The sequence below is a fragment of the Oryzias latipes genome, chromosome 13, assembly GCF_053564925.1.
Source record: "Oryzias latipes strain Hd-rR chromosome 13, Olatipes_Hd-rR_3.1".
Classification (NCBI taxonomy): Eukaryota; Metazoa; Chordata; class Actinopteri; order Beloniformes; family Adrianichthyidae; genus Oryzias; species Oryzias latipes.
This window is the reverse complement of record NC_136249.1, coordinates 3,000,241-3,025,098: the sequence shown is the minus strand read 5'-3', so window position 1 is coordinate 3,025,098 and position 24,858 is coordinate 3,000,241. Positions and strand designations below refer to the sequence as shown.

General features: G+C 43.9%; 1 protein-coding gene across 2 annotated transcripts in view; it reads left to right on the top strand.

Moving 5' to 3' along the window:
* Positions 1–2,144: 2,144 nt before the first annotated feature.
* gkup (glucuronokinase with putative uridyl pyrophosphorylase) overlaps positions 2,145–24,858 on the top strand; it is a 344,724-nt gene continuing 322,010 nt past the window's right edge. For both annotated transcript variants that reach the window (XM_023961243.2, XM_078929363.1), the window contains exons 1-18: positions 2,145–2,339; positions 5,703–5,809; positions 6,428–6,472; positions 6,543–6,696; positions 6,773–6,844; positions 8,968–9,056; positions 9,138–9,294; positions 10,648–10,725; positions 12,139–12,230; positions 12,304–12,409; positions 12,482–12,561; positions 12,631–12,699; positions 12,889–12,949; positions 13,025–13,041; positions 13,114–13,171; positions 14,761–14,853; positions 14,926–14,986; positions 15,070–15,183. In XM_023961243.2, coding sequence (XP_023817011.1) covers positions 2,283–2,339; positions 5,703–5,809; positions 6,428–6,472; positions 6,543–6,696; positions 6,773–6,844; positions 8,968–9,056; positions 9,138–9,294; positions 10,648–10,725; positions 12,139–12,230; positions 12,304–12,409; positions 12,482–12,561; positions 12,631–12,699; positions 12,889–12,949; positions 13,025–13,041; positions 13,114–13,171; positions 14,761–14,853; positions 14,926–14,986; positions 15,070–15,183 — 1,510 coding nt within the window. In that variant the 5' untranslated portion in view covers positions 2,145–2,282. The remainder of the gene's footprint in view (positions 2,340–5,702; positions 5,810–6,427; positions 6,473–6,542; positions 6,697–6,772; positions 6,845–8,967; positions 9,057–9,137; positions 9,295–10,647; positions 10,726–12,138; positions 12,231–12,303; positions 12,410–12,481; positions 12,562–12,630; positions 12,700–12,888; positions 12,950–13,024; positions 13,042–13,113; positions 13,172–14,760; positions 14,854–14,925; positions 14,987–15,069; positions 15,184–24,858) is intronic.

The window sequence follows — 24,858 nt, the reverse complement described above, 5'->3', positions numbered from 1 at the left end:
TGACAAAACGCTAGAAGGTCAGACCCTGTAAAACAATTTTATTGTGGGAAATTAAATTACAGTGTATAAATGACAATCTCTGATGCCTGTAAACGTGGGAATGTCACAGAAACGGATGACATGTTACAGAAAAGGACTGGTCAAATTCCATTTTAATGATTGACGGGAAATAAAGATGGACAACGCGGGTGTGGCGTAATCCATGGGGAGATGTCTTACCTCCAGTTCAAACGAAATGAAGCCAATTCAGTCGCCATTTTTCCGCGATATGACACCGTTATTTGGAACCAGACGACAGTGATTGGTCCAAGTCACATCTCCTGGGCAAGTACTTTCGCCAATCAGTAGTAAGTTTTAAAAAGAGGATTATCAAGAAGATGTTAAGAAAAAGGTATCAGTTCCAGAACGGTTCTTCTGACCAATAGAAAGACGGAGGAACAGCTGTTTATGTCTCTATAGAATTCTGTGGGATTTTGGCTTCTTGGAGCCACTTCCTGTTTGGATGCCAGGGGAGAGGAGTCAAGCTGTCCAGTGATGTACTGTCTATGACTTTAACCAACGATTTTTGGCAGAAGGGTTGTCTCGTTTAAATATGCTGCTCAATGCTTACATGTTGATAACACAGAGTCTGCAATGCAATTAATTAAATTTTACATCACTTTTTAGGGAGACATAAAAGTCGCTATCTACAAAAGTTTGACTTCACATTCCTCTGATGAAGGAGATTGAACTTTTATTGGTTTTTGTGCACTTGATAATACACTCACGGTAATCTGGATTAAGAAATAACCCCACATCTATTTGGAACTTTATTCCACATTTTGTATTTTCAAATGTAGGTGGCCTTAATTTTCTGCTGTGCTGCAATAACAGAATTCCAAAAACTCCTTTCAAACTTCCATCAACAGGTTCTCTTAGGTTGGGCATTGATCTAGCAAAACTTCTCTCCAGAGTTGTTTTAATTAATACATTTTATTTAGAAAGAAATGTGCATTGCATTTTGAAAAAAACTCAAACTGCTGCAGTACAATGCAGCAATGAAAACACTATAAAAATGAGAAGGACACACAGTTCTAAGAGGCATGATTAAAAAGACTTTCTTTACAGATGTCATGGCTTTGTAGGGCTCTGAGGTTTTTCCAGAGTTGTTGAGGTTGGAGCTGAGGTTGTTTTATCTGGAATAACTGTAATGTTTCTAAAACAAAGCAGTTTTTAAATAACTGGTTTAATAACAGCAATTCTTTGAAAAGTCAATTGTTCGAAGAACCTGGGTTGTTGTGTAGTTATTTAGAATTTATTATAATACACCAATAACATGGCAGTAGTGTTTGATGCCATGCGGTTTGGGCTTTGCAAGTTATTCAGGGGTTTCTACACTCTCCTCCTCTGCCACAATCTCCTCAGGGTAGTTTCTGCTTTTCTTTGCCAAACTTTTGAACTATCTGAGCTTCATTGTTTCTGTTCCATCCGCTACTTTTTATTAGGCCGACTTTGTGTCTAACATTGAAAGGTAAAAAAAAGGCTGGTCTTTACCACAGGAATTCTTTTGAACTAACAAGGTCAAAGTATCTCAGTTAAACAATAACATTTTTTATCCTGCAAAAAAATCTTCATCTAGATTTAAAGCTGACTTGAAGGCCGGTTGTACTTTCCGCCAAAGCAACCTGAAACATGCTGTCATTCCCTCTGGTCCTGTGAATCTACCTACAAATTCTGAAAAAAACATCCACAAATTCATCTCCGACTCTGCTTTTGCTGATTTTCAACTTTATCAGAAAAACTTCCTTTTTGGTTTTTAGAGTTTTAATCACAAAATTTGATACTTTCTTTTTTGAAATTTGTTTGTATTTGTGGTTTGTAAATTTCACCATCACAAAAACTATTTTTTAAATGAAAAGCCTAAACTTTTCTTATTTAAGCCTAATTTAAGCCTGTAAATCCTTAGGATTCTTTATGTAAATTAACTCTCCTTGTTTTTTTTTTCTTTCTCTTTGTGTCAAATTAAATAATTCTATTTGTTAACACTACTAAAAAACTAAGTGTAATTGTGAATATATTTCGGAGTTGTCTCATGTTTTTAAATTGCACTTTGATAATGTTTCATTTTTGTACCTGATCCGGTTTTTCCGGAAGTAACTCTACGTAGTTACTTCCTTTTCCGGTTATCGCTCTCGCTCTCTAAGACAAGTAGGTGTTTTATTGTGAAGGGGAGCGCAGCTTTTTCTCGGTTCAACGGGTCTCCTTCCTTTGACTGTCCCGGGACAGTGAGCCAAAGTCCCGCGATGATCTGCGTGCTGCTGGTGGCCGGGCATGGAGCCGTGTTGGAGGCGCAGATCAAGGTCTCAGCCTTGTGTTCTTGTTTGTTTGTTTGTTTGTTTGTGTGTTTGTGGTGTGCACGCCAGGGGTGCAAAGTTCGCGGCGACACGAGCCCTCAAAGCTGCATTGGCAGCCGGTAAGCATGCGCAGTAGATTAGAACCAGCGGTTTGAGGCGGCGCGTTCGCGCGAAAAGGAGGTGGGGCTATATATATATATATATATAATTTGTCAGAAGCTCAAACTTTCATGAAAAATGCATTGTTGCAGGACTCCGTACAAATAAAAAAAAATATTACAATAATTTTTAAAAATAATTTCTTAACATTTGGAAGTTTTAGACCTCTTTGACAGGTAATTTAAATTATTTGGAAAAGCCCAACAATAAGTCAATAACAAGTCAATAATAATAATAATAACAACAAATCAATAGTAATTCAATAAATAATAATAATAAATCAATAATAAGTCAACAATAGATTTACCCTTAAAAAAAACAATAGATTCACTGATTCACGTTAGTGATCAATTTGTGTAACACAGATGTTATGGTGTCGGGTTTCAAGCAAACAGTCTGCCCTCTTATCAAAATGTGTTTCCACAAATGTTTTGAACATAACCAGACTGTATTACTAGTTGGTACCACAGTGATCCATCTGGGTTAACTCTTTTTATAGTTAAGGCCCACTTTTTCCTGAAGACTGACTCCATTGGAAACCTGCAAGAAAAGTTCAGTCACTGATTCAGAAATGTATAAATCTATATTACTATAATAGCCTAGTCCTAGTACTGTATGTAACTCATTGACTGTGTCAATACTGTGTCACTCAATACTGACTCCTGCTGGACCGAAAACATCATTGCAGGCAACCAAGTTAAGAAAGTTCACTGATTTATTAATTAACCCTTGTGCTATCTTAGATGACCCCACCCTTACATTGACGTGTTCTCCCTACCATGACAAAGGTGGATGAAGGTGGAAAGATTTCATGTAATCCATGGACACCAGTGAAGATCACAAATCAATGAAGAAAAAAGGTTCAGAGCACTGTCTAGTGGGTCTAGATGACCCAACTCCCAATGTTAAAGTGCCTAGGATAGCACAAGGGTTACATAAACTAAACACCACATTATTTGTCATTCCCACGTCTCGCTCTATAATGCCCCAGCATTGAGGGGCTTTTATGCTGAAAAGTTTTGCTGAACAAATTTAACCTCCAAAACATAAAATGAGTCAGTTTGTAACAGACTTGTATTCTGCTAGATCAAACAGAGACGATACTTGCATACATAGCTTTTCATGTGTTCAATGGCATTAAAGACCCATTCCAATAAAAATGGTGTTTTTATTGATGGATGACATTTATAAAGAAAATTAAGCTTAAAACTGCATTTCTGATCATTTCTTTATTCAAATTGTTGTGAAAAAGCTTGTAGGTGTGATGTTGAAGATACAACGGCAGCCCAACGTCTCCCCACTCTGCTCCATTCTGATCATCTGTCAGACAAACAGATCCATGAACATCTGTGTTTTCCTGATCTGAGCTGGAATCTGGATCTAAACTGGACGGATGGATAGATCTGATACTGATCACCATTTTTGTTGCACCGCTAATGTTAGCTTTGGGTTGTGAGAGGCTGTAAGCTAGCTGGAGAGAGGGTAAACAGAAGGATGATGAGTGGATGTGGAGGGTGGGCTTACTCTGCACCAACAGTCCCGCAAATTTCTGATGAACTCCTGCTGCCCTGAAGAAAGTATGTCTCAAGGCCCGTACACATCGGGACGAATATTCGCCAGCCGTTATTCGCCAGCGTTTTTCGCCACGTTTTTTGTGTTCACACCCAGGCGATTTTCGCTGACGATGAGCCGAGCGAACATGCAATTTCATTCCCTGACATTAGATGGCGCTTAATTTAAAACAGAAATACTCCCTGTACACAAGGTGGCGCTGCGCAACTTCACTCTTCTTGAAGTCGCTTTTCACTCAGAAGAAGAGAGCAAGTATTTACGCGATTGTCAGAATCATACACAGAAAACATGAATATTTCAAGCACCAGTAGCTCCAGCTCCAGTTTCAGGGATGAAGAAATTATTGTTGTGTTGAATGATGAAAGACGCGTTAAAAGACGCCGATTTTGGGTACATCCCATAGTTACGAGAAGAGAAGAACATGGGGAGTTTTATCAACTGGTACTAGAGCGGAAAATGTATCATGAGCTTTTTCGGGGATATTTTATTTCTTCGCGGCTGTGTAGACGCTACTTGGCGTCTATCTTCTTCGCTGGTATGTGTGCTCAGCAAGACAGTTTTGTGTTTGAGCACCCCCAAGTTGTGTTTTACTGTAACTTCAGAAGCTCCAGACACGTGTGCAAAAGCGCCATTCTCATTGGTCGTATAGTTTTTGACGCGGCGCGTCAAACCAAAAAAACAAACTTGAGGTTTTTTTTAAAAAGTGACGCTTTGACGCGTGGCGTTTTTCGCGTCGGTGTGCACACTCACATTGGTGCCCTTTGTTTAGTCACGAGGCGTTAAACGTCGGCGAATTTCACGCGCGAAATATGTCCCGGTGTGAACGGGCTTTCAGAAAACCACATAGGTATTTTGGCTAAAAACAGCATAAATATAAAGGCCACATTTACAACAGATCAAAAGATGATCAGAGTGAGTCTTGAAGAACTTTCGGGGGTTTTAGGTAGACATTTAGTAGTTTGACATGGTTGAGGATAAGTCTACCTTTCCTGAACAGCAGCAATATGGCCCCAGACCATCACACTACCACCACTTGTTTCACTGTTGAGGTGTAACTTCACACCAGATGATACACACAGCGTCAAGAAACTTGAACTTGGTCTCAGTCCACTAAGAACTTTTCCCAAAGTACAGAGAATCATGAAGACATTTGGTGTCAAACCTGGACTTGCTTAGCAGCAGTTTCAGCCCTTTATTCTGTCAAGAAAACCTTTTTTTCTAGTCTTCTTCTCATAGGAGTCATGACCTCTGAACTTACCTGAGCCAAGCAGAGTTCCATAACTATTTGATGTTGTTTTCGGTTTGGTGACATCCAAGATGAGCCCATGTTGTGTCCTTGGATTCATTTCTACTGTTGCATGCTGCCTTCAGATGTCGATCAGGGCTGTGCAGTGGTTCTCGGGAGTCCCAAAGATGTGAAAACATATCAAATGTTCTTCTAACTCTCTCCAGACAGATTGGTTTCTCAAACTCTTTTCTAGCGTGAAGGGACTCTGCGCTTCAGAGGATCCTTTGGTCTTTAAAAAAAGTATTTTCTTGTAGTCTCTGATATTTTAAAGTGTGAGAAATGTGCAAACATCTGCACAAACCCAATAGTTTGTATCACTGTGGGTGATCTGGAGTTATTTCTCTGTACAGAATGATGACACGGGTCTGTATCGCCACTTGGCGGGGGTTCCAAAGGCCATGCTCCCTGGCATTGGGGGAAAGAAGATCCTGGACTTTTGGTGGGAAACCGTGAACTTGTAAGTTCATTTGAAGCTTCATGTGTTTTGGTGTTTTATTCTTGTGACAGAGCGCCTCTATATGTAGCCACATGCACACACACACACCACGATGTCGCGGAGCGAGCGCTCCTAGTCAGCTGTTTTTAGACGGGATCAGTGGGCGGAAATGAAGTCACCAAACAAGTGTGTGGGAAAAACAAATTCTTCATTTTATTATTCAATATTACTGTGTGTAGGATTTTGGGGTGGAGGGATTTATTGCTGAATAAGGTGGATTATTCTATGTATTTTCTGTATAAATGGTTTGCAGAAATGGCCAGAATGTGGGGAAGAAAATGCCTAATCAGGGATGATTGGTATTCAGCTTAATGGGAGGGGCTTGAACCACATAAGAGGGAGAGGTTGGTTGCAGTGGGGGCAATGAGGATTGAGCTCCCATCTTGTCTATTCTGATGTATATATGTACATCCCTTGTGCTGTCTTGTAGGGTCCAGATAACCCCAGAGTGGGGTCATCTGGACCCTACAAGACAGCACAAGGGATACAGTAAATTCACTGAGAATGATTACGTTTGGGATTTGTGGAACACCCATCCTCATCACACTTCCAGAATCTGTAACTCGTACCGTTTTCTAGGCGGCAGCTGTTCACCGAGGTCTACCTGGTCACCAATGCAGATAAGTGAGTCCGGTCCTCTTCATGGTCAAAGGTGAATGTGTCCCCATAAGCTGAGGCTGTGCGGCTTTCTCAGGTACAAACATTATGAGCGCTGGGCAACAGCTAACGACTTCCCTGTGGAGAACATCGTGAACAACGGCAGCACCACGCTGCAGGACCAGCTCGGCGCCGTGGCTGACCTTGTGCTCGCCGTACGCAGCCGGAGGCTGCAGGATGACATCATGGTGGTAGGGTAGCCGCTGCAGTTGACCGTGTTCATTCCTTCTACAATTGTCTGCTGATTACATCACTTCCTGTCTTCAGATCGCTGGAGACATGCTGTGTGCCGACCAGAACTTTGACATCGGACAAGTGGTTCGCTTCTTCAGGTCAAAGGTCGGGGAGCTTTAGGGGGCTCTTAAACCTGCATCATGATGGTTTTCACTTTAACACCCCTCCAGTCCTAGAACAGAGAAGCACCTAAATGGACGACGTTCAACCGCAATGCTGGTCCTCGAACCCAAGCGTTTTCAGCCCGTGTCAAAATAACCTTTTTCTTTCATTGAGATGAATTTTCAGCCTCCATCGTAATTCATTTTTACCTTCATGGTTAACTCAAGGGACCCATTGCTGTTAATTATAGCAAACAAAATTTGTGCCGTCATGCGATTTAATTTCTTTAGCAATTAACCTGTAATTAATAAATGGAATGAATCTCTCTTTAACATGTCTTATACAGTGGGGTAACACTTCCATCGATGCATCCATACATCAATTTATATTCCTCTGATCCAACCAGATTGATCTGTTTGAAGCAAGTTGTTATGGAAATGAGCTATACCATTATAAAGTAGTTTCAAAGGGAAATAAATGGATTATATCAATATTGGGAAATTAGCATTTGGATTGAGGTACAGTCCAGTATTTACAATAACACAAAGAACTCAGTTTACTCTGCCTGTTTGTGATGTCATGACCGAGCGCCAGCACAGCGGATGTCACATACGTGATGGCGAGTGGCAGAGGAGAAAATGCCAAACAAAAAAAAGACCATTACGATCCAATGTGTGGAATACTTTGGATTTGGAGACGTTTTAAATAAGTCACTAGCTGTTTAAAGCGTTTAGTAAAAGACTACAGCAACACACCTAAACTCTCCAACCGCCTTTTAAAATGACATGGAATTTCCCACAATGCTGACTGTCCAAGTGAACCCGTCCCGCTGAGGCTGCAGCTGCAGCAACAGACAGTAGTGTCAGCCCTGAAGAGGCCTAGGCTGGTAAATGTTTTGGCCAAAGATGTCCTGGATCCATTTTAGGTCAGTGAATCGGATCGTTCAAAATAAACCAATATCGTCTCTGAAACGTATCAGCGACCACAAATTAAGATGGGAATCAAATCGGGTTAAAATAATTTGTCATCATCCTACCTTATTGTCATTCTGGACTTGGTTTTCAGCTTCCATCACAACTGTCAGCTCGGTCTTGTCTCTGAAGCTAGCAGGAGCGTCCCTGGTTAGTTCTTGGATGGGAAAACCACCGAGTACGCAAAAACAGAATCTTAAGAAAGTCAAAAAGACCCTAGTTTAGGAAAAACGTTCAAAGAAAATAATGTTATCAAAAAAAGATTTTCAATAGCACAGTAATAATCGTTTGAGAAAACTGTCAGAAGAACCGACAGATGGCTGGATCCAAATGCAGCAGGTTTATTAGCTCAGCTAAAAGTCCACAAGCAGGCAGGAGTCGATAACAGGCATAAGATCATCAGAGGAGAGACGGATCCAGGCGAGAGTCGGGGCAGGCAGCAGGAAAACCGATTCAGGAGACAGAAGATCAGGTCCAGATATAACGCTCAGTGATGAAGGCAGAGCGGCACAAACAATACTTCACAATACTGAGCTTCACTCAGTCCAGAGCTTAAATATACTGTAGTTGATGAATGAACGAGAGTATCCAGGAAGTGTTTGCTGGGGTTGCTGGCAACTGAAGTGTGGCTAGATCCTAGGAGACAGTTCCCACCGGTGACCAGAGGGGGAGACAGAGTTCAGACGTCTGACAAAAACATGCTTTGTGTCTTTTAAAAAAAATAGGAATTCTTGGTGAGACCATTTTTCTCACCAGACTGACTGATTTATTTTTGCTTATTTGAAGAAAACAATTTTGTAATGATGTTTGATTTCTTTCTCAAGGGCTTGTTTTCGCAGTACATCCGTTTTAGCCTTTATAGTGGTTGATTGATATCGTCAATGAAGCTGAAGACAGAGTTCCTGGTGAATCCAGAGACATCCCCTTTTCCTTCAAAGAAAATGGGTGGAAGCTGTTAGTAGGCTCCCTTAACCCTTAAACACTGACGGTGTCGCCAGCGGCACCAAAATAACACAAACTCTTCAAAATAAGCAATGAAATACAAATGTAAAACCTGCAGAGCGATGAAAGCTACTGAAAGAACGAATACACCGGAGCTAAAGCTCCAGTGTCAAAGGGGTTCAGCTGGATCAGGCTTTTGTCTTTGTGTTGCAGCCGGGGGAGCTGATCATCTTCTATGAGCTGGAAGACGGTGAGGAGAGCAGCTCCAGGGGGATTGTGGAAGTGTGTCCTGAAACGCACAGGTGAGGCTGTAGAGCGCCACACCAAGCGCTTCATCAGCGGTAGTTTAGTTTGGTTTTACCCCTCGCTTGTCCTCTCATCAGGATCACACGCTTTCTGGAAAAACCTCAAGAAGGTGAGACGGTCTCTCGGCTGGCCAGCGTTGTGTTCTACTGCATCCAAAAAGACACCCTGTCCTACATGTCCCAGTTCCTGGAGCTGCAGCAGGAAGCCCCTCAAAAGACCTTTGGACAGTTCTGGGTGTGTCTTTTCAGACCCCCCTTCTGCCTCTCGTTCGTCCTCCTTGCGTTTTTCTATACTGCTTTTTTTCAGCTTCACTTTCTCCTGCTGCTCCTCAATGAATCAATGATTTAATGAATGGGAAAATAGTAGAGCCGTTTTACTAGATGCCTGCTGCCTCAGCTGATGGTGGTGGGACGAAGGGGTGGACTTCAGCAAAGACTGCACATCCACAGTCAGGTTTCTTCAGGGAACGCTGTGTCCTCGCCGTGTTTGAGCTGATCTGGTTTGCAAATGTCATTATTTGTTTAATATTTCTGTAAACCATTATTTCAGCTGTAGTCCCTGGCGACAACAAACGCATAAACTCAGCAATAAAAACGGCACGTAAGACAAAAAAGTATTCATAGTTTCAAAGTTAAAAGTCTGTACTCATTGGATCGAAACACTTGCATGTAAATGGATAAATAATGAAACCATTTAAATGGTCCAAATGTGACACGCATCCAACACTGACGTGTAGGATGTGCATGGTAAATGGTGTATATAACTGTACGGTGCTTTTCTACCTTCCTCGAAGCGCTTTACAACCCGTTCACCCTACACACGTGCACGTTTGTGCAGCGTGGGAACAGGACAGGGCCTCGTCAGGTCGTCAGAGGTTAGGAATGGAAACTGAATAGAATAGAATAGCAGTTCAGTACACATTTATTTCAGCAAACAATTCCAAATGAAACAAAGTGCGTTCGACTCCTGGCTCCATCTTTCAGTTTGCCGTGTGGGAATGACTGAATCAGCGATATTTTCAGATGTTTTATAAACTCTCTTTTACTTCCTCCTATTCTTCCTTTTTCTACCTGGAGTACATTCTACCTTGTTCTTCTGTTCACAGTGCAAAAACCAAACCTTACGAAAGTAAAAAGACCCAGAAGAAAAATGATCTTCATTTCTGTCTTGAAAGAAAATAACAAAATAATCTTATTTAAAAAAACGTATCCCAGTATTTTTCTTTTCAAAATACGCATTCTTGCTAATCCCATTTTTTTTACCCCATGGGCAGATTTTTTGCTCATTTAAATAAAAATATTTACAATATAGGAGTTATTGACTTATTTTTAGGGGCCTGTTTTTGCAGTGCATCTTCCATGTTTTCCTGCTGTTGTTTTTCCTGGTTTTCCTGAAGTTCTTCTGCTGCCTCCCCTGTACTTCCTCCTGTTTTTCCCCTTTTTTATGCTGCTCTTTCCTCTTTGCCTCTCTCCTTTCTGTTGCAATGAAGTTTTCAGCGTTGAAATCCTTGCTTTGCAGATGTTTGATGGTTTCCACACCATCCATCTGCTCAGAGAGCAGTGACAGATGTCCCCGTGTTTTCTGCAGGAGTGGCTCGTCAACGAGAAGCGAATGGACGTGTTTGGCATGAAACTTCCCACGGGCTTCCAGCTTATCGGACAAGTGGTGGGTGTGTTAGAACTTTTCTTTCGTTCTGTTGCTGCTGCTGAGCCAGCAGGACCAGGAAGGTTTTAGACCTAAAGAAAATCTTGCATGTGGTTCCATCTTTCATCCGCCATGTGAAGGAGTGGGATCATGGACAGCTCAGACAATGGCCTGACACTTTCTGATGCTTCGCCGCCGTGTCAAGTCACAAGAGTAACGCTATGCAGGAATGTTGAGCGCCTAATAAATGCTGCAAGAAGTGACGGACTTGTGAATTAAACTGTTTCACTGATAAAAGCTCTAACTAATCCAACCGTGGGTGGAAAGAAGTAAAGGTGTGAGCACCAATGAGCAAACACTGATTTAAGCCAACGGTGTCAAACGAACATGATGGTGAGAATCAGATTACCAGACTGGTTCTTGGTGGTCCTGGAGCTTCTCTGCAGGCATCTCTGCATTTCTGGTCTTTTTAGCAGTGGAACTGCGTTAGCCTTCTAACACATGAGCTGTCACTGTCGACCCCCGCTGAACAGACATACTGTAACCCCCCCGACCGTTCACGCCGTCAACGGGAATCCTCTGATGCAGAGAGGAGTGGCTTTTCATATCGGCTTTGTGTCGTTATGCAGCACATTACTCACGCAAAGTGTTGCACAACAACACAAAGCCACTTCTTACAGCTACAGAATCAGCTGACATGCGTGGATTTTGTTAGCACTTCACTACAGTACAGGGATGCATATCCATGAATGCGGCTTTTCTTGCTGGAATTGCGGTTGAAAAGTCGAAAGAACGTAAATGGTGGAAAAGGGTTAAAGTCCCACTCTGATCATCTTTTGATCTATTTTTAATGAAGGATTATTCTCAAATCCAAGATCCTGTCGTTTTCTAGAACACTGTTTCTGCAGAGCAACAAGAGTCCGCTAGAAATTCACCTCTGAGTTTGGGAGGTGGGACTGTTAGTGCAGAGTCAGCCTGCCCCCATTCTCATCATCTAACTGTTCACACACTGTCCCACTAGCTTACAGCCCCTCACACCCCCAACCCAACATTACTTATGCAACAAAAATGGTGATCAGGATCAAGTCTGTCCATCCGTCCAGTTCTGATCCAGATTCCAGCTCAGACCAGGAAAACAGAGACGTTCATGGATCCGTTGGTCTGACAGTGGATGATCAGAATGGAGCGGAGCAGAGAGACTGTGGCTTGCTGTACTAACTTGTACGTCGCACTCACAAGCTGGTTCATAACCATTTGACTAAAGTAATACGTAATTTTTCGTATATGTGTCCTTCATCATGAGAAAAATACCACAAGAACAAATTAAAAACACCCAAAACAGAGTTCCCGTCAGAATGGGTATTTAAACGTTGTTGTTTTTTAAACTTGTCTCTGTTTGGTGGTGGTTCTGTTTTGACTCTCGTACACTTTCAGGGACTCTCGGACTACACCAAGTGGCTCACCCATTACTCTGCTAAAAAGCAGGACTGCATGGCTGTGGCCATCACCTGCCGCTCATATGCCAGGTGAGGGCGACACACTCCACAGAGCTTTCCCCCGCCTCGCCCCCGCTGATGGAAGCTTTCTGCTGCCTCGTAGAGTTGGGCTGATGGGAAACCCGTCAGATGGATTCAACGGTAAGACCATCGCCATGACCATCTCTAACTTTTGGGCTGAAGTCACTCTGCTGGAAAGCCAGACTTTGGTAAGTAGACGGTGGAACTGATGATGAATATGCTGTGCAGGACCTAAGGTTCTGTGTGGTTCTGTTCTGCAGGCGTTAGTCCCTCACCCTCTGAACGACCCCACAGAGTTTGGCAGTCTGCAGGACCTGTTCTGCATCAGCAGAAAGGAGGGGTAGGACGCTTGTCCACAGGGCCGAAGAGGTCCACCTTACAGTTTAATGCGGCCCTCTGTTCTCTGCAGGTACCTGGGTGGTCTGCGGTTGCTGCAAGCCACATGCAAAAAGTTCTATCAGTTCTGCTCCAAACAAGGGTGAGAGCACTCAAAGCTCTTCAAGCTGATGCAGGCTTTTAACGATGGAGGCATTTCTGTAGCATCATCAAAAATAAAAGTCAATAGCAGAAATGAAAAAGCATTTCTGCTATTGAATTTTATTTTCAATGATACTACAGAAATGCCTCCATAGTATTTCAGGGCAGTGCTGTCTGTTTTCTTCTGCAGGATCGCTCTGACCAAGCAGAACTTCACCCTGAAGTACGACACCAACATTCCTCGACAAGTGGTGAGGAGAGTTCCGACCCCGGTCTAATTGTGAGCATGCTCAGTGTGTGACCGTCTGCTCTGTGTGTCGTGTCAGGGCCTGGCTGGAAGCAGGTAAATACTCTGAGGTCATGCAGGTCTCCCAGTTTGAGGTGCCTCGCTGAAGTCTTCCCGCTCTCGCCTCAGTGCCATCGTATCCGCCACGCTCAAGTGTCTGATGAAGTTCTACAACATAACTGACGCTGTAAGGCAGCTTTCTGCACTTTTAATACTTCATTTTCCCAGATCACACTGCAAATTCTACTTTACTATCTGAATATATTTTCAGAGATTAATATTCCAAATAAAATAAAGAAACGCATCATAAAAATTATGTCTATCCAAATTTTTTTTTTTTTTACAAGAAATCGTTTTAAAAAAACCCTGCGACAGACTGGCGACCTGTCCAGGATGTCCTCTGCCTCAGCCCACAAGTGGCAAGGATAGGCTCCAGCAGCCCCGTGACCCCGAAAGGGACAAAGCAGGTTTAGAAGATGGATGAATGAATCTTTTTTAAAAATCTACTTTTTGATCCCTCCCAGAAATCCTTTAGGTGATCTTCTCAAGATAGTTTAAGATGCAAGCTTTTTTAAAAGGCATTTTTTTTTCTTTTTTGTCGATTTGAGAACAGATATACTCAGAAAAACAGTTTTAATCCTAATTTTCTTTATACAGTATCCCCCCGTATTCACGGCGGTTAGGGACCAGAGACACCCGCCAATACGTAGAGTCCACAAGTACAGAGACCCCCCCACAGCCGAAGAGTGTCCATCACCAATCCTTACCCGTTAAAAAGACCTTCTGAAACATTTCTGATGCTTTGTGAAACATTTATTAAAGAACATTGCTCAACATCAGGATGTTGGTATCAGACCAATAGACCGTAGTGTGTTTCATAACATTAGGAGTGTCTCTCTGTCTCTATGTGCCTTAAAACCAGGGGACCGTTCTTCCTCCTTCATCAGTTCAGTGTCAGAGGTCATCCTCTTCCCAGAGAGGCCACCTTCATTCCTCCTTCATTCATCCCAATGATAATTATTCTCCGTGATGATCTTCTTCAGCGTTTTAGGACATTGTCCCTCCGTTTCTGATTCAGCTGATGCCATTTCTCTGTGCAGAGGCACAAACTTTGGTTATAGCCATTCATCAACCGCTGGAACCAGCCGTTGAAGGCCGACTGGCCGGCCTGCTATTCATCTCCGCCCCCCTTCTTAAATTCTAGCAGCTCCTCCCTCAGACCCAAAAGTCTCATACATGCGTCTTGAGTTGTCTGAGTTCTGTGATGAAACACGAATCAGCAGGCGAACACCGTATATGAGAAAAACGTACATGTTTAAAACTTACATCAGAGTGGATCTAAAAGGAACAGTTGGAAAACTGGGCCTAATAAAATGTCTAGTGAGTGTACTTTGGAATATATATTTAAAATTCTTTTTTTTTCCAGAAATTATTTTCAGACATACCGTAACCTTTGGAGGTCATTTTTAGAAAACAAGCTTTAAAAATATTGTGAAAAATCTTCTTTGGTTTCCAAAGAAGATTTTCACAAAGAGCTTCTCAGAAATTCTTTTAAATCTTTAGAATTAGGAAAAAAATGTGCAAATTGTTTTTGGAGTTTTGTTGTTATTTTTTTCTAAAATCACTTTATTATTTCTTTTATATTTGGAACAGGTTTTTTTAGACAAAAAAAGCTATACCATTTTGTTTAAACATGGAGTCCTTCACCTTATTTGCATGAATCCCATTTTTTCTCCCAGTTTTGTGAGAAAGAGTTTTCTTTTTCATCTACTGCAGGATCTCCCCAAACCCATCCGTGCCAACTTCATCCTCAGCGTGGAGACGGAGGAACTGTTCATCACAGCCGGTCTGCAGGACCGAGTGGTGCAGGTCTGGTTAACCAGCGAGGATTTGCTGGGTTCCTCCAGGTGGCAGTGACAGGATCTCCCCGTCTGTCTGCAGGTTTACGAGGGTTTGGTTTACATGGACTTCAGCAAGCATCTCATGGAGCAGCAGGGCTATGGTACCAGCGCTTCGATAATTCTGTCTGATGCAGGACCGGTTCTAGACGCAGGTCCGTCTTGTTCACCTGCCTCCTACTCTCAGGGAGCTACGTCTCTATGGATATGAAGAACCTGCCGACGTTCTGGCTGGCCTACCTGAGCGACCCCAGTGACTCTGGGAGGATCCACAGCAACATCCGGCAGCGCTGGCTCAACGGTATGTGCCAGTGTGAGCGTGTGATTGTGGGTCAAATGACCAGGAACCCTGCTCTCTGAGAGCAAACATGGAAACATGGAACTATGATATTTTGGAAATTACATTTAGCTTTTCTGTGCTGCTTTTAAAAATAGGTCAAATCTGTTACTATACAGTAGGATCCTCTATAAGTAACAGACCGTGTACATTTTAGAAATGAATGGCTGACACGGAGGAGTAAACCGTCCCATGAAATGAATATTTATACCTTAATCATCTTTTTTTAATGTCTAAAATGACTATTTGTTGTGCGGTGTAACGCGTTGTCACGGTAACGGCTACCAAGCTGTTACCCTGCTTTGCTGCAGGAGGGGTACGAGGACTACCCGGTGGAAGACAATAGTGTATCTGCTAGGGCTGGGCGATATGGCCTAAAATTAAAATCTCAGATTTTTTTTTTTTTTTTATTCGATTTCTGACTTTTTCCTGATTTGTCCCCCCTACTTAAGGAAAGCAATAAGTACAAATGCAGACAACTTAAAGCAAATTTTATTTATTTAATCAAATGCAAGACAAATGTAACCCCCATTTCTGGGATGAATAATAAATAAATGAACACACTCTTGCAATCAAAGTCCCAGCTGGGTTTTAAGTCACACTTTGTAGTCTAAATGGTAAATGGTGTATACATATATAGTGTTTTCTACCTTCTTACGAAGGCCCAAGGCGCTTTACAGTCACAGTCCCATTCACCCATGCACACACACATTCACACACTGGCGGCGGCTCCGCTGCCGAACACTGGTGCCATCCTCCCACCAGAGGCAAGGTGGGGTTCAGTGTCTTGCCCACGGACACTTTGACACATGGGCGTGCAAGGCGGGAATCGAACCTGCAGTCTTATGATCATGGGTCGCCGCCCTACCGCTGCACCACGGCCGCCCCATGGTGCAGCGTGGTGTCTAGACTAAAAGGCGACAAACACATGTGTTGGTAATGCAAGGATTACCAACACAGCTCATATCTTGGGTCTAAGATTTTAATTAATAATAATGGATTAGATTTACCTGTGCTTTTCCAGACGCTTACAGTGTGTCCATTATTAATTCACTCCTCATTCATACTACGGTTGTAGCCACTGCTGCCCTGGGGCAGACTGACAGAGGCCTACGGCCCCTCTGACCATCACCGGGACATTCACACACATGTGGAGCCACACTGGAGGCAAGGAGGGTGAAGTGTCTTGCCCAAGGACACAACGACATTTGGCTGGGGATCGAACCGCCAACCCTTCGATCATTGGACGACCCGCTCAACCGCCTGAGCCACTGCCGCCCGTGTTTATTAATGAAATTAATAAACACCGTCTTCTCCACGGTATATATGGTGATTGTTTTCCACCGTGCCCCTTTCCTAGTGATGGGTACCGAGCCCCGGTATTGAACGAGCCCCAGGGCAACATTCTTCAAGACCGCAGCATCGTTAAGATCTGAACTCAACGGTTCTGCTATTGGTACTGGAGAAGTCGCATTTTTTTGTGTCCCATAAGACATAAACTAGAGCTGTGACGTTGTGGGATTTTTGATCACCGCAGTGATGAAAATCCTCCAGCGGGCGTGTCACAAATGAATACAATTCATAATTACAACGCAGTATTCTTTATGAACAAATAACTGTAACCATCTAATTAATGAACTAACTATATAGGTGTTGTAGAATGACTATATGTGTGTTTATGTGTGTCAGCGCGCTGCGTGTGTAAGAGGAATGAGCACATGCCGCACGAGAGTGAGTGAGAGCGTGCACAAGTGTTGGGAGTGTTGGGGAGTCACAGATTGAAGGAGAACAGTTAAAAAAGGTTCCCCCCAGGTGTTGGAATAGGTTTTTGGTGCTGCTGCCTTTGACTGTGATGGGCTTTAGGCTAATGTTGCAGTGTGGGGGGGGTCTCTTCCTCCATGTCTGTAAGTAAGTAAGTAAGTAAATACATTTTATTTGTATAGCACCTTTCACAGACAAAAGTCACAAGGTGCTTCACAGGTTAAAATATGTATATATACATGTTACATCCCACCCAGAGGGAGGGAGAAAATAGGTAACATAAAGAAATTATTTTAAGCCGGTAAGGGTTGAATGGCTGTCAGTGCAGCCGTTTATTTTAAATGACAGCTGCAACTATAAAGAAGGTAACAAACTTAAATGCTCAGGCACTAATGCAATAAATAACCAAAAGAAAATTTAACTAGATAGACATCACTAAAATACAAAACATAGTCCAAAACACAGTTCACAATCAGAGGGGAAAACCAGGCAGTTTCCAACAGGCTCTAACGCCAAGTCCAACAACAGGGGGTCAGCTGATCAAACAGATTCCTCCCAGGAATTCAGCTGCCACTGGAACATAGGCTGCTCCAGGCTTTTATGCTTCCCGCCCAGCCTGGTGATTGGAGGAGAGAAAAAGCTGCAATCATCTCCTGCAGGAGGTGAAGTCAACTGATGTGGTGGAGGCTTCTGCAAAAGACACACAACCACACACACAACACACACATACACACACCAAAAGGCCTGGGGCCGTAACACCCCTCCCCTTAAGTTGCAAACCCCTAACCCTAAAGGTTTGTAACCAAAACCACCAAACAAAATCAAGTGTGTATATGAAACATTACCAAAACGATGGAAAAACCGGAATCACCCAGACCTGGACAGTGCATCTGCTATCAGGTTCTCTGTACCTTTTTTGTGATGGATTTGAAGGTTGTAGTCCTGCACCAACAAAGCCCAACGCATGAGACGCTAGTTGTGATTATACATACGAGATAGGAAAACAAGTGGGTTATGGTCAGTGCGAACAACAACTGGCAGAGAACTAGATCCAACATACACATCAAAATGTTGAAGTGAGAGCAACAACGCCAAAGTTTCCTGTTCTATGGTGGAATAGTTTGCTGTTGTTTGTTAAACCTTTTGGAAAAGTAACAGACCAGAGGTTCAACGCCATCTGCATTCTCCTGCAGAAGGACTGCGCCAACACCCTTTTGGCTGGCATCAACTTCCAGCACAAAAGGCCTAGAGGGGTCTGGTGCAGCTAGAACAGGTGCATGACACAATAAATATTAAAAACATAAAAAATAAAAAGCATAAACCACGTAAAACAATCATCTCAAGCCCAATAAAAGCAGTTTCAGTTAAAATGCTTTGCAATAATAAAAAGTTTTTAGTTGACTTTTAAAATAATTCACAGAGTCCAGGGAAGGTAGGGAAAATGGAAGTTCATTCCAGAGGTTGGGAGCGACAGCCTTGAAGGATCTTTCTCCTCTAGTTCGGAACCGTGTGCGAGGGACCATCAGCAGATTCTGATTTGCAGACCTCAGTGCACGAGATGGTCTGTAAGGGGCGATCAGATCACAAACATACGGAGGAGCTTGAGAATGAAGGGCCCTAAAAGTCAAAATTAAGATTTTGTACTGATAACGGTGGCAGAAAACCCAGACCAGTTCCAAACAACAGATGATTTGATTCCTTTCCTGGGAACAAACTTCCCACTCTCCCCGGTAGCCATGCTGTCGCCTGCTGATCGTGTGTGCTGTGATGTTGTTGTTTGTCGCTTGCTGATCGTGTGTGCTGTGATGTTGTTGTTTGTCGCTTGCTGATCGTGTGTGCTGTGATGTTGTTGTTTGTCGCTTGCTGATCGTGTGTGCTGTGATGTTGTTGTTTGTCGCTTGCTGATCGTGTGTGCTGTGATGTTGTTGTTTGTCGCTTGCTGATCGTGTGTGCTGTGATGTTGTTGTTTGTCGCCTGCTGATCGTGTGTGCTGTGATGTTGTTGTTTGTCGCTTGCTGATCGTGTGTGCTGTGATGTTGTTGTTTGTCGCTTGCTGATCGTGTGTGCTGTGATGTTGTTGTTTGTCGCTTGCTGATCGTGTGTGCTGTGATGTTGTTGTTTGTCGCTTGCTGATCGTGTGTGCTGTGATGTTGTTGTTTGTCGCTTGCTGATCGTGTGTGCTGTGATGTTGTTGTTTGTCGCTTGCTGATCGTGTGTGCTGTGATGTTGTTGTTTGTCGCTTGCTGATCGTGTGTGCTGTGATGTTGTTGTTTGTCGCTTGCTGATCGTGTGTGCTGTGATGTTGTTGTTTGTCGCCTGCTGATCGTGTGTGCTGTGATGTTGTTGTTTGTCACTTGCTGTTTCATGTGTGCTGTGATGTTGTTGTTTGTCGCTTGCTGATCGTGTGTGCTGTGATGTTGTTGTTTGTCGCTTGCTGATCGTGTGTGCTGTGATGTTGTTGTTTGTCGCTTGCTGATCGTGTGTGCTGTGATGTTGTTGTTTGTCGCTTACTGATCGTGTGTGCTGTGATGTTGTTGTTTGTCACTTGCTGATCGTGTGTGCTGTGATGTTGTTGTTTGTCGCTTGCTGATCGTGTGTGCTGTGATGTTGTTGTTTGTCGCTTGCTGATCGTGTGTGCTGTGATGTTGTTGTTTGTCGCTTGCTGATCGTGTGTGCTGTGATGTTGTTGTTTGTCGCTTGCTGATCGTGTGTGCTGTGATGTTGTTGTTTGTCGCTTGCTGATCGTGTGTGCTGTGATGTTGTTGTTTGTCGCTTGCTGATCGTGTGTGCTGTGATGTTGTTGTTTGTCGCCTGCTGATCGTGTGTGCTGTGATGTTGTTGTTTGTCGCTTGCTGATCGTGTGTGCTGTGATGTTGTTGTTTGTCGCCTGCTGATCGTGTGTGCTGTGATGTTGTTGTTTGTCGCTTGCTGATCGTGTGTGCTGTGATGTTGTTGTTTGTCGCCTGCTGATCGTGTGTGCTGTGATGTTGTTGTTTGTCGCTTGCTGATCGTGTGTGCTGTGATGTTGTTGTTTGTCGCCTGCTGATCGTGTGTGCTGTGATGTTGTTCTTTGTCGCCTGCTGATCGTGTGTGCTGTGATGTTGTTGTTTGTCGCTTGCTGATCGTGTGTGCTGTGATGTTGTTGTTTGTCGCTTGCTGATCGTGTGTGCTGTGATGTTGTTGTTTGTCGCCTGCTGATCGTGTGTGCTGTGATGTTGTTGTTTGTCGCTTGCTGATCGTGTGTGCTGTGATGTTGTTGTTTGTCGCTTGCTGATCGTGTGTGCTGTGATGTTGTTGTTTGTCGCTTGCTGATCGTGTGTGCTGTGATGTTGTTGTTTGTCGCTTGCTGATCGTGTGTGCTGTGATGTTGTTGTTTGTCGCTTACTGATCGTGTGTGCTGTGATGTTGTTGTTTGTCGCTTGCTGATCGTGTGTGCTGTGATGTTGTTGTTTGTCGCTTGCTGATCGTGTGTGCTGTGATGTTGTTGTTTGTCGCTTGCTGATCGTGTGTGCTGTGATGTTGTTGTTTGTCGCTTGCTGATCGTGTGTGCTGTGATGTTGTTGTTTGTCGCTTGCTGATCGTGTGTGCTGTGATGTTGTTGTTTGTCGCTTGCTGATCGTGTGTGCTGTGATGTTGTTGTTTGTCGCTTGCTGATCGTGTGTGCTGTGATGTTGTTGTTTGTCGCCTGCTGATCGTGTGTGCTGTGATGTTGTTGTTTTTCGCTTGCTGATCGTGTGTGCTGTGATGTTGTTGTTTGTCGCTTGCTGTTTCGTGTGTGCTGTGATGTTGTTGTTTGTCGCTTGCTGTTTCGTGTGTGCTGTGATGTTGTTGTTTGTCGCTTGCTGATCGTGTGTGCTGTGATGTTGTTGTTTGTCGCTTGCTGTTTCGTGTGTGCTGTGATGTTGTTGTTTGTCGCTTGCTGATCGTGTGTGCTGTGATGTTGTTGTTTGTCGCTTGCTGATCGTGTGTGCTGTGATGTTGTTGTTTGTCGCTTGCTGATCGTGTGTGCTGTGATGTTGTTGTTTGTCGCTTGCTGATCGTGTGTGCTGTGATGTTGTTGTTTGTCGCTTGCTGATCGTGTGTGCTGTGATGTTGTTGTTTGTCGCCTGCTGATCGTGTGTGCTGTGATGTTGTTGTTTGTCGCTTGCTGATCGTGTGTGCTGTGATGTTGTTGTTTGTCGCTTGCTGTTTCGTGTGTGCTGTGATGTTGTTGTTTGTCGCTTGCTGTTTCGTGTGTGCTGTGATGTTGTTGTTTGTCGCTTGCTGATCGTGTGTGCTGTGATGTTGTTGTTTGTCGCTTGCTGTTTCGTGTGTGCTGTGATGTTGTTGTTTGTCGCTTGCTGATCGTGTGTGCTGTGATGTTGTTGTTTGTCGCTTGCTGATCGTGTGTGCTGTGATGTTGTTGTTTGTCGCCTGCTGATCGTGTGTGCTGTGATGTTGTTGTTTGTCGCTTGCTGATCGTGTGTGCTGTGATGTTGTTGTTTGTCGCTTGCTGTTTCGTGTGTGCTGTGATGTTGTTGTTTGTCGCTTGCTGTTTCGTGTGTGCTGTGATGTTGTTGTTTGTCGCTTGCTGATCGTGTGTGCTGTGATGTTGTTGTTTGTCGCTTGCTGTTTCGTGTGTGCTGTGATGTTGTTGTTTGTCGCTTGCTGATCGTGTGTGCTGTGATGTTGTTGTTTGTCGCTTGCTGTTTCGTGTGTGCTGTGATGTTGTTGTTTGTCGCTTGCTGTTTCGTGTGTGCTGTGATGTTGTTGTTTGTCGCTTGCTGATCGTGTGTGCTGTGATGTTGTTGTTTGTCGCTTGCTGTTTCGTGTGTGCTGTGATGTTGTTGTTTGTCGCTTGCTGATCGTGTGTGCTGTGATGTTGTTGTTTGTCGCTTGCTGATCGTGTGTGCTGTGATGTTGTTTGTCGCTTGCTGATCGTGTGTGCTGTGATGTTGTTGTTTGTCGCTTGCTGATCGTGTGTGCTGTGATGTTGTTGTTTGTCGCTTGCTGATCGTGTGTGCTGTGATGTTGTTGTTTGTCGCTTGCTGATCGTGTGTGCTGTGATGTTGTTGTTTGTCGCTTGCTGATCGTGTGTGCTGTGATGTTGTTGTTTGTCGCCTGCTGATCGTGTGTGCTGTGATGTTGTTGTTTGTCGCTTGCTGATCGTGTGTGCTGTGATGTTGTTGTTTGTCGCCTGCTGATCGTGTGTGCTGTGATGTTGTTGTTTGTCGCTTGCTGATCGTGTGTGCTGTGATGTTGTTGTTTGTCGCCTGCTGATCGTGTGTGCTGTGATGTTGTTGTTTGTCGCTTGCTGATCGTGTGTGCTGTGATGTTGTTGTTTGTCGCCTGCTGATCGTGTGTGCTGTGATGTTGTTCTTTGTCGCCTGCTGATCGTGTGTGCTGTGATGTTGTTGTTTGTCGCTTGCTGATCGTGTGTGCTGTGATGTTGTTGTTTGTCGCTTGCTGATCGTGTGTGCTGTGATGTTGTTGTTTGTCGCCTGCTGATCGTGTGTGCTGTGATGTTGTTGTTTGTCGCTTGCTGATCGTGTGTGCTGTGATGTTGTTGTTTGTCGCTTGCTGATCGTGTGTGCTGTGATGTTGTTGTTTGTCGCTTGCTGATCGTGTGTGCTGTGATGTTGTTGTTTGTCGCTTGCTGATCGTGTGTGCTGTGATGTTGTTGTTTGTCGCTTACTGATCGTGTGTGCTGTGATGTTGTTGTTTGTCGCTTGCTGATCGTGTGTGCTGTGATGTTGTTGTTTGTCGCTTGCTGATCGTGTGTGCTGTGATGTTGTTGTTTGTCGCTTGCTGATCGTGTGTGCTGTGATGTTGTTGTTTGTCGCTTGCTGATCGTGTGTGCTGTGATGTTGTTGTTTGTCGCTTGCTGATCGTGTGTGCTGTGATGTTGTTGTTTGTCGCTTGCTGATCGTGTGTGCTGTGATGTTGTTGTTTGTCGCTTGCTGATCGTGTGTGCTGTGATGTTGTTGTTTGTCGCCTGCTGATCGTGTGTGCTGTGATGTTGTTGTTTTTCGCTTGCTGATCGTGTGTGCTGTGATGTTGTTGTTTGTCGCTTGCTGTTTCGTGTGTGCTGTGATGTTGTTGTTTGTCGCTTGCTGTTTCGTGTGTGCTGTGATGTTGTTGTTTGTCGCTTGCTGATCGTGTGTGCTGTGATGTTGTTGTTTGTCGCTTGCTGTTTCGTGTGTGCTGTGATGTTGTTGTTTGTCGCTTGCTGATCGTGTGTGCTGTGATGTTGTTGTTTGTCGCTTGCTGATCGTGTGTGCTGTGATGTTGTTGTTTGTCGCTTGCTGATCGTGTGTGCTGTGATGTTGTTGTTTGTCGCTTGCTGATCGTGTGTGCTGTGATGTTGTTGTTTGTCGCTTGCTGATCGTGTGTGCTGTGATGTTGTTGTTTGTCGCCTGCTGATCGTGTGTGCTGTGATGTTGTTGTTTGTCGCTTGCTGATCGTGTGTGCTGTGATGTTGTTGTTTGTCGCTTGCTGTTTCGTGTGTGCTGTGATGTTGTTGTTTGTCGCTTGCTGTTTCGTGTGTGCTGTGATGTTGTTGTTTGTCGCTTGCTGATCGTGTGTGCTGTGATGTTGTTGTTTGTCGCTTGCTGTTTCGTGTGTGCTGTGATGTTGTTGTTTGTCGCTTGCTGATCGTGTGTGCTGTGATGTTGTTGTTTGTCGCTTGCTGATCGTGTGTGCTGTGATGTTGTTGTTTGTCGCCTGCTGATCGTGTGTGCTGTGATGTTGTTGTTTGTCGCTTGCTGATCGTGTGTGCTGTGATGTTGTTGTTTGTCGCTTGCTGTTTCGTGTGTGCTGTGATGTTGTTGTTTGTCGCTTGCTGTTTCGTGTGTGCTGTGATGTTGTTGTTTGTCGCTTGCTGATCGTGTGTGCTGTGATGTTGTTGTTTGTCGCTTGCTGTTTCGTGTGTGCTGTGATGTTGTTGTTTGTCGCTTGCTGATCGTGTGTGCTGTGATGTTGTTGTTTGTCGCTTGCTGTTTCGTGTGTGCTGTGATGTTGTTGTTTGTCGCTTGCTGTTTCGTGTGTGCTGTGATGTTGTTGTTTGTCGCTTGCTGATCGTGTGTGCTGTGATGTTGTTGTTTGTCGCTTGCTGTTTCGTGTGTGCTGTGATGTTGTTGTTTGTCGCTTGCTGATCGTGTGTGCTGTGATGTTGTTGTTTGTCGCTTGCTGATCGTGTGTGCTGTGATGTTGTTTGTCGCTTGCTGATCGTGTGTGCTGTGATGTTGTTGTTTGTCGCTTGCTGATCGTGTGTGCTGTGATGTTGTTGTTTGTCGCTTGCTGATCGTGTGTGCTGTGATGTTGTTGTTTGTCGCTTGCTGATCGTGTGTGCTGTGATGTTGTTGTTTGTCGCTTGCTGATCGTGTGTGCTGTGATGTTGTTGTTTGTCGCTTGCTGTTTCGTGTGTGCTGTGATGTTGTTGTTTGTCGCTTGCTGATCGTGTGTGCTGTGATGTTGTTGTTTGTCGCTTGCTGTTTCGTGTGTGCTGTGATGTTGTTGTTTGTCGCTTGCTGATCGTGTGTGCTGTGATGTTGTTGTTTGTCGCTTGCTGTTTCGTGTGTGCTGTGATGTTGTTGTTTGTCGCTTGCTGTTTCGTGTGTGCTGTGATGTTGTTGTTTGTCGCTTGCTGATCGTGTGTGCTGTGATGTTGTTGTTTGTCGCTTGCTGTTTCGTGTGTGCTGTGATGTTGTTGTTTGTCGCTTGCTGATCGTGTGTGCTGTGATGTTGTTGTTTGTCGCTTGCTGATCGTGTGTGCTGTGATGTTGTTGTTTGTCGCTTGCTGATCGTGTGTGCTGTGATGTTGTTGTTTGTCGCTTGCTGATCGTGTGTGCTGTGATGTTGTTGTTTGTCGCTTGCTGATCGTGTGTGCTGTGATGTTGT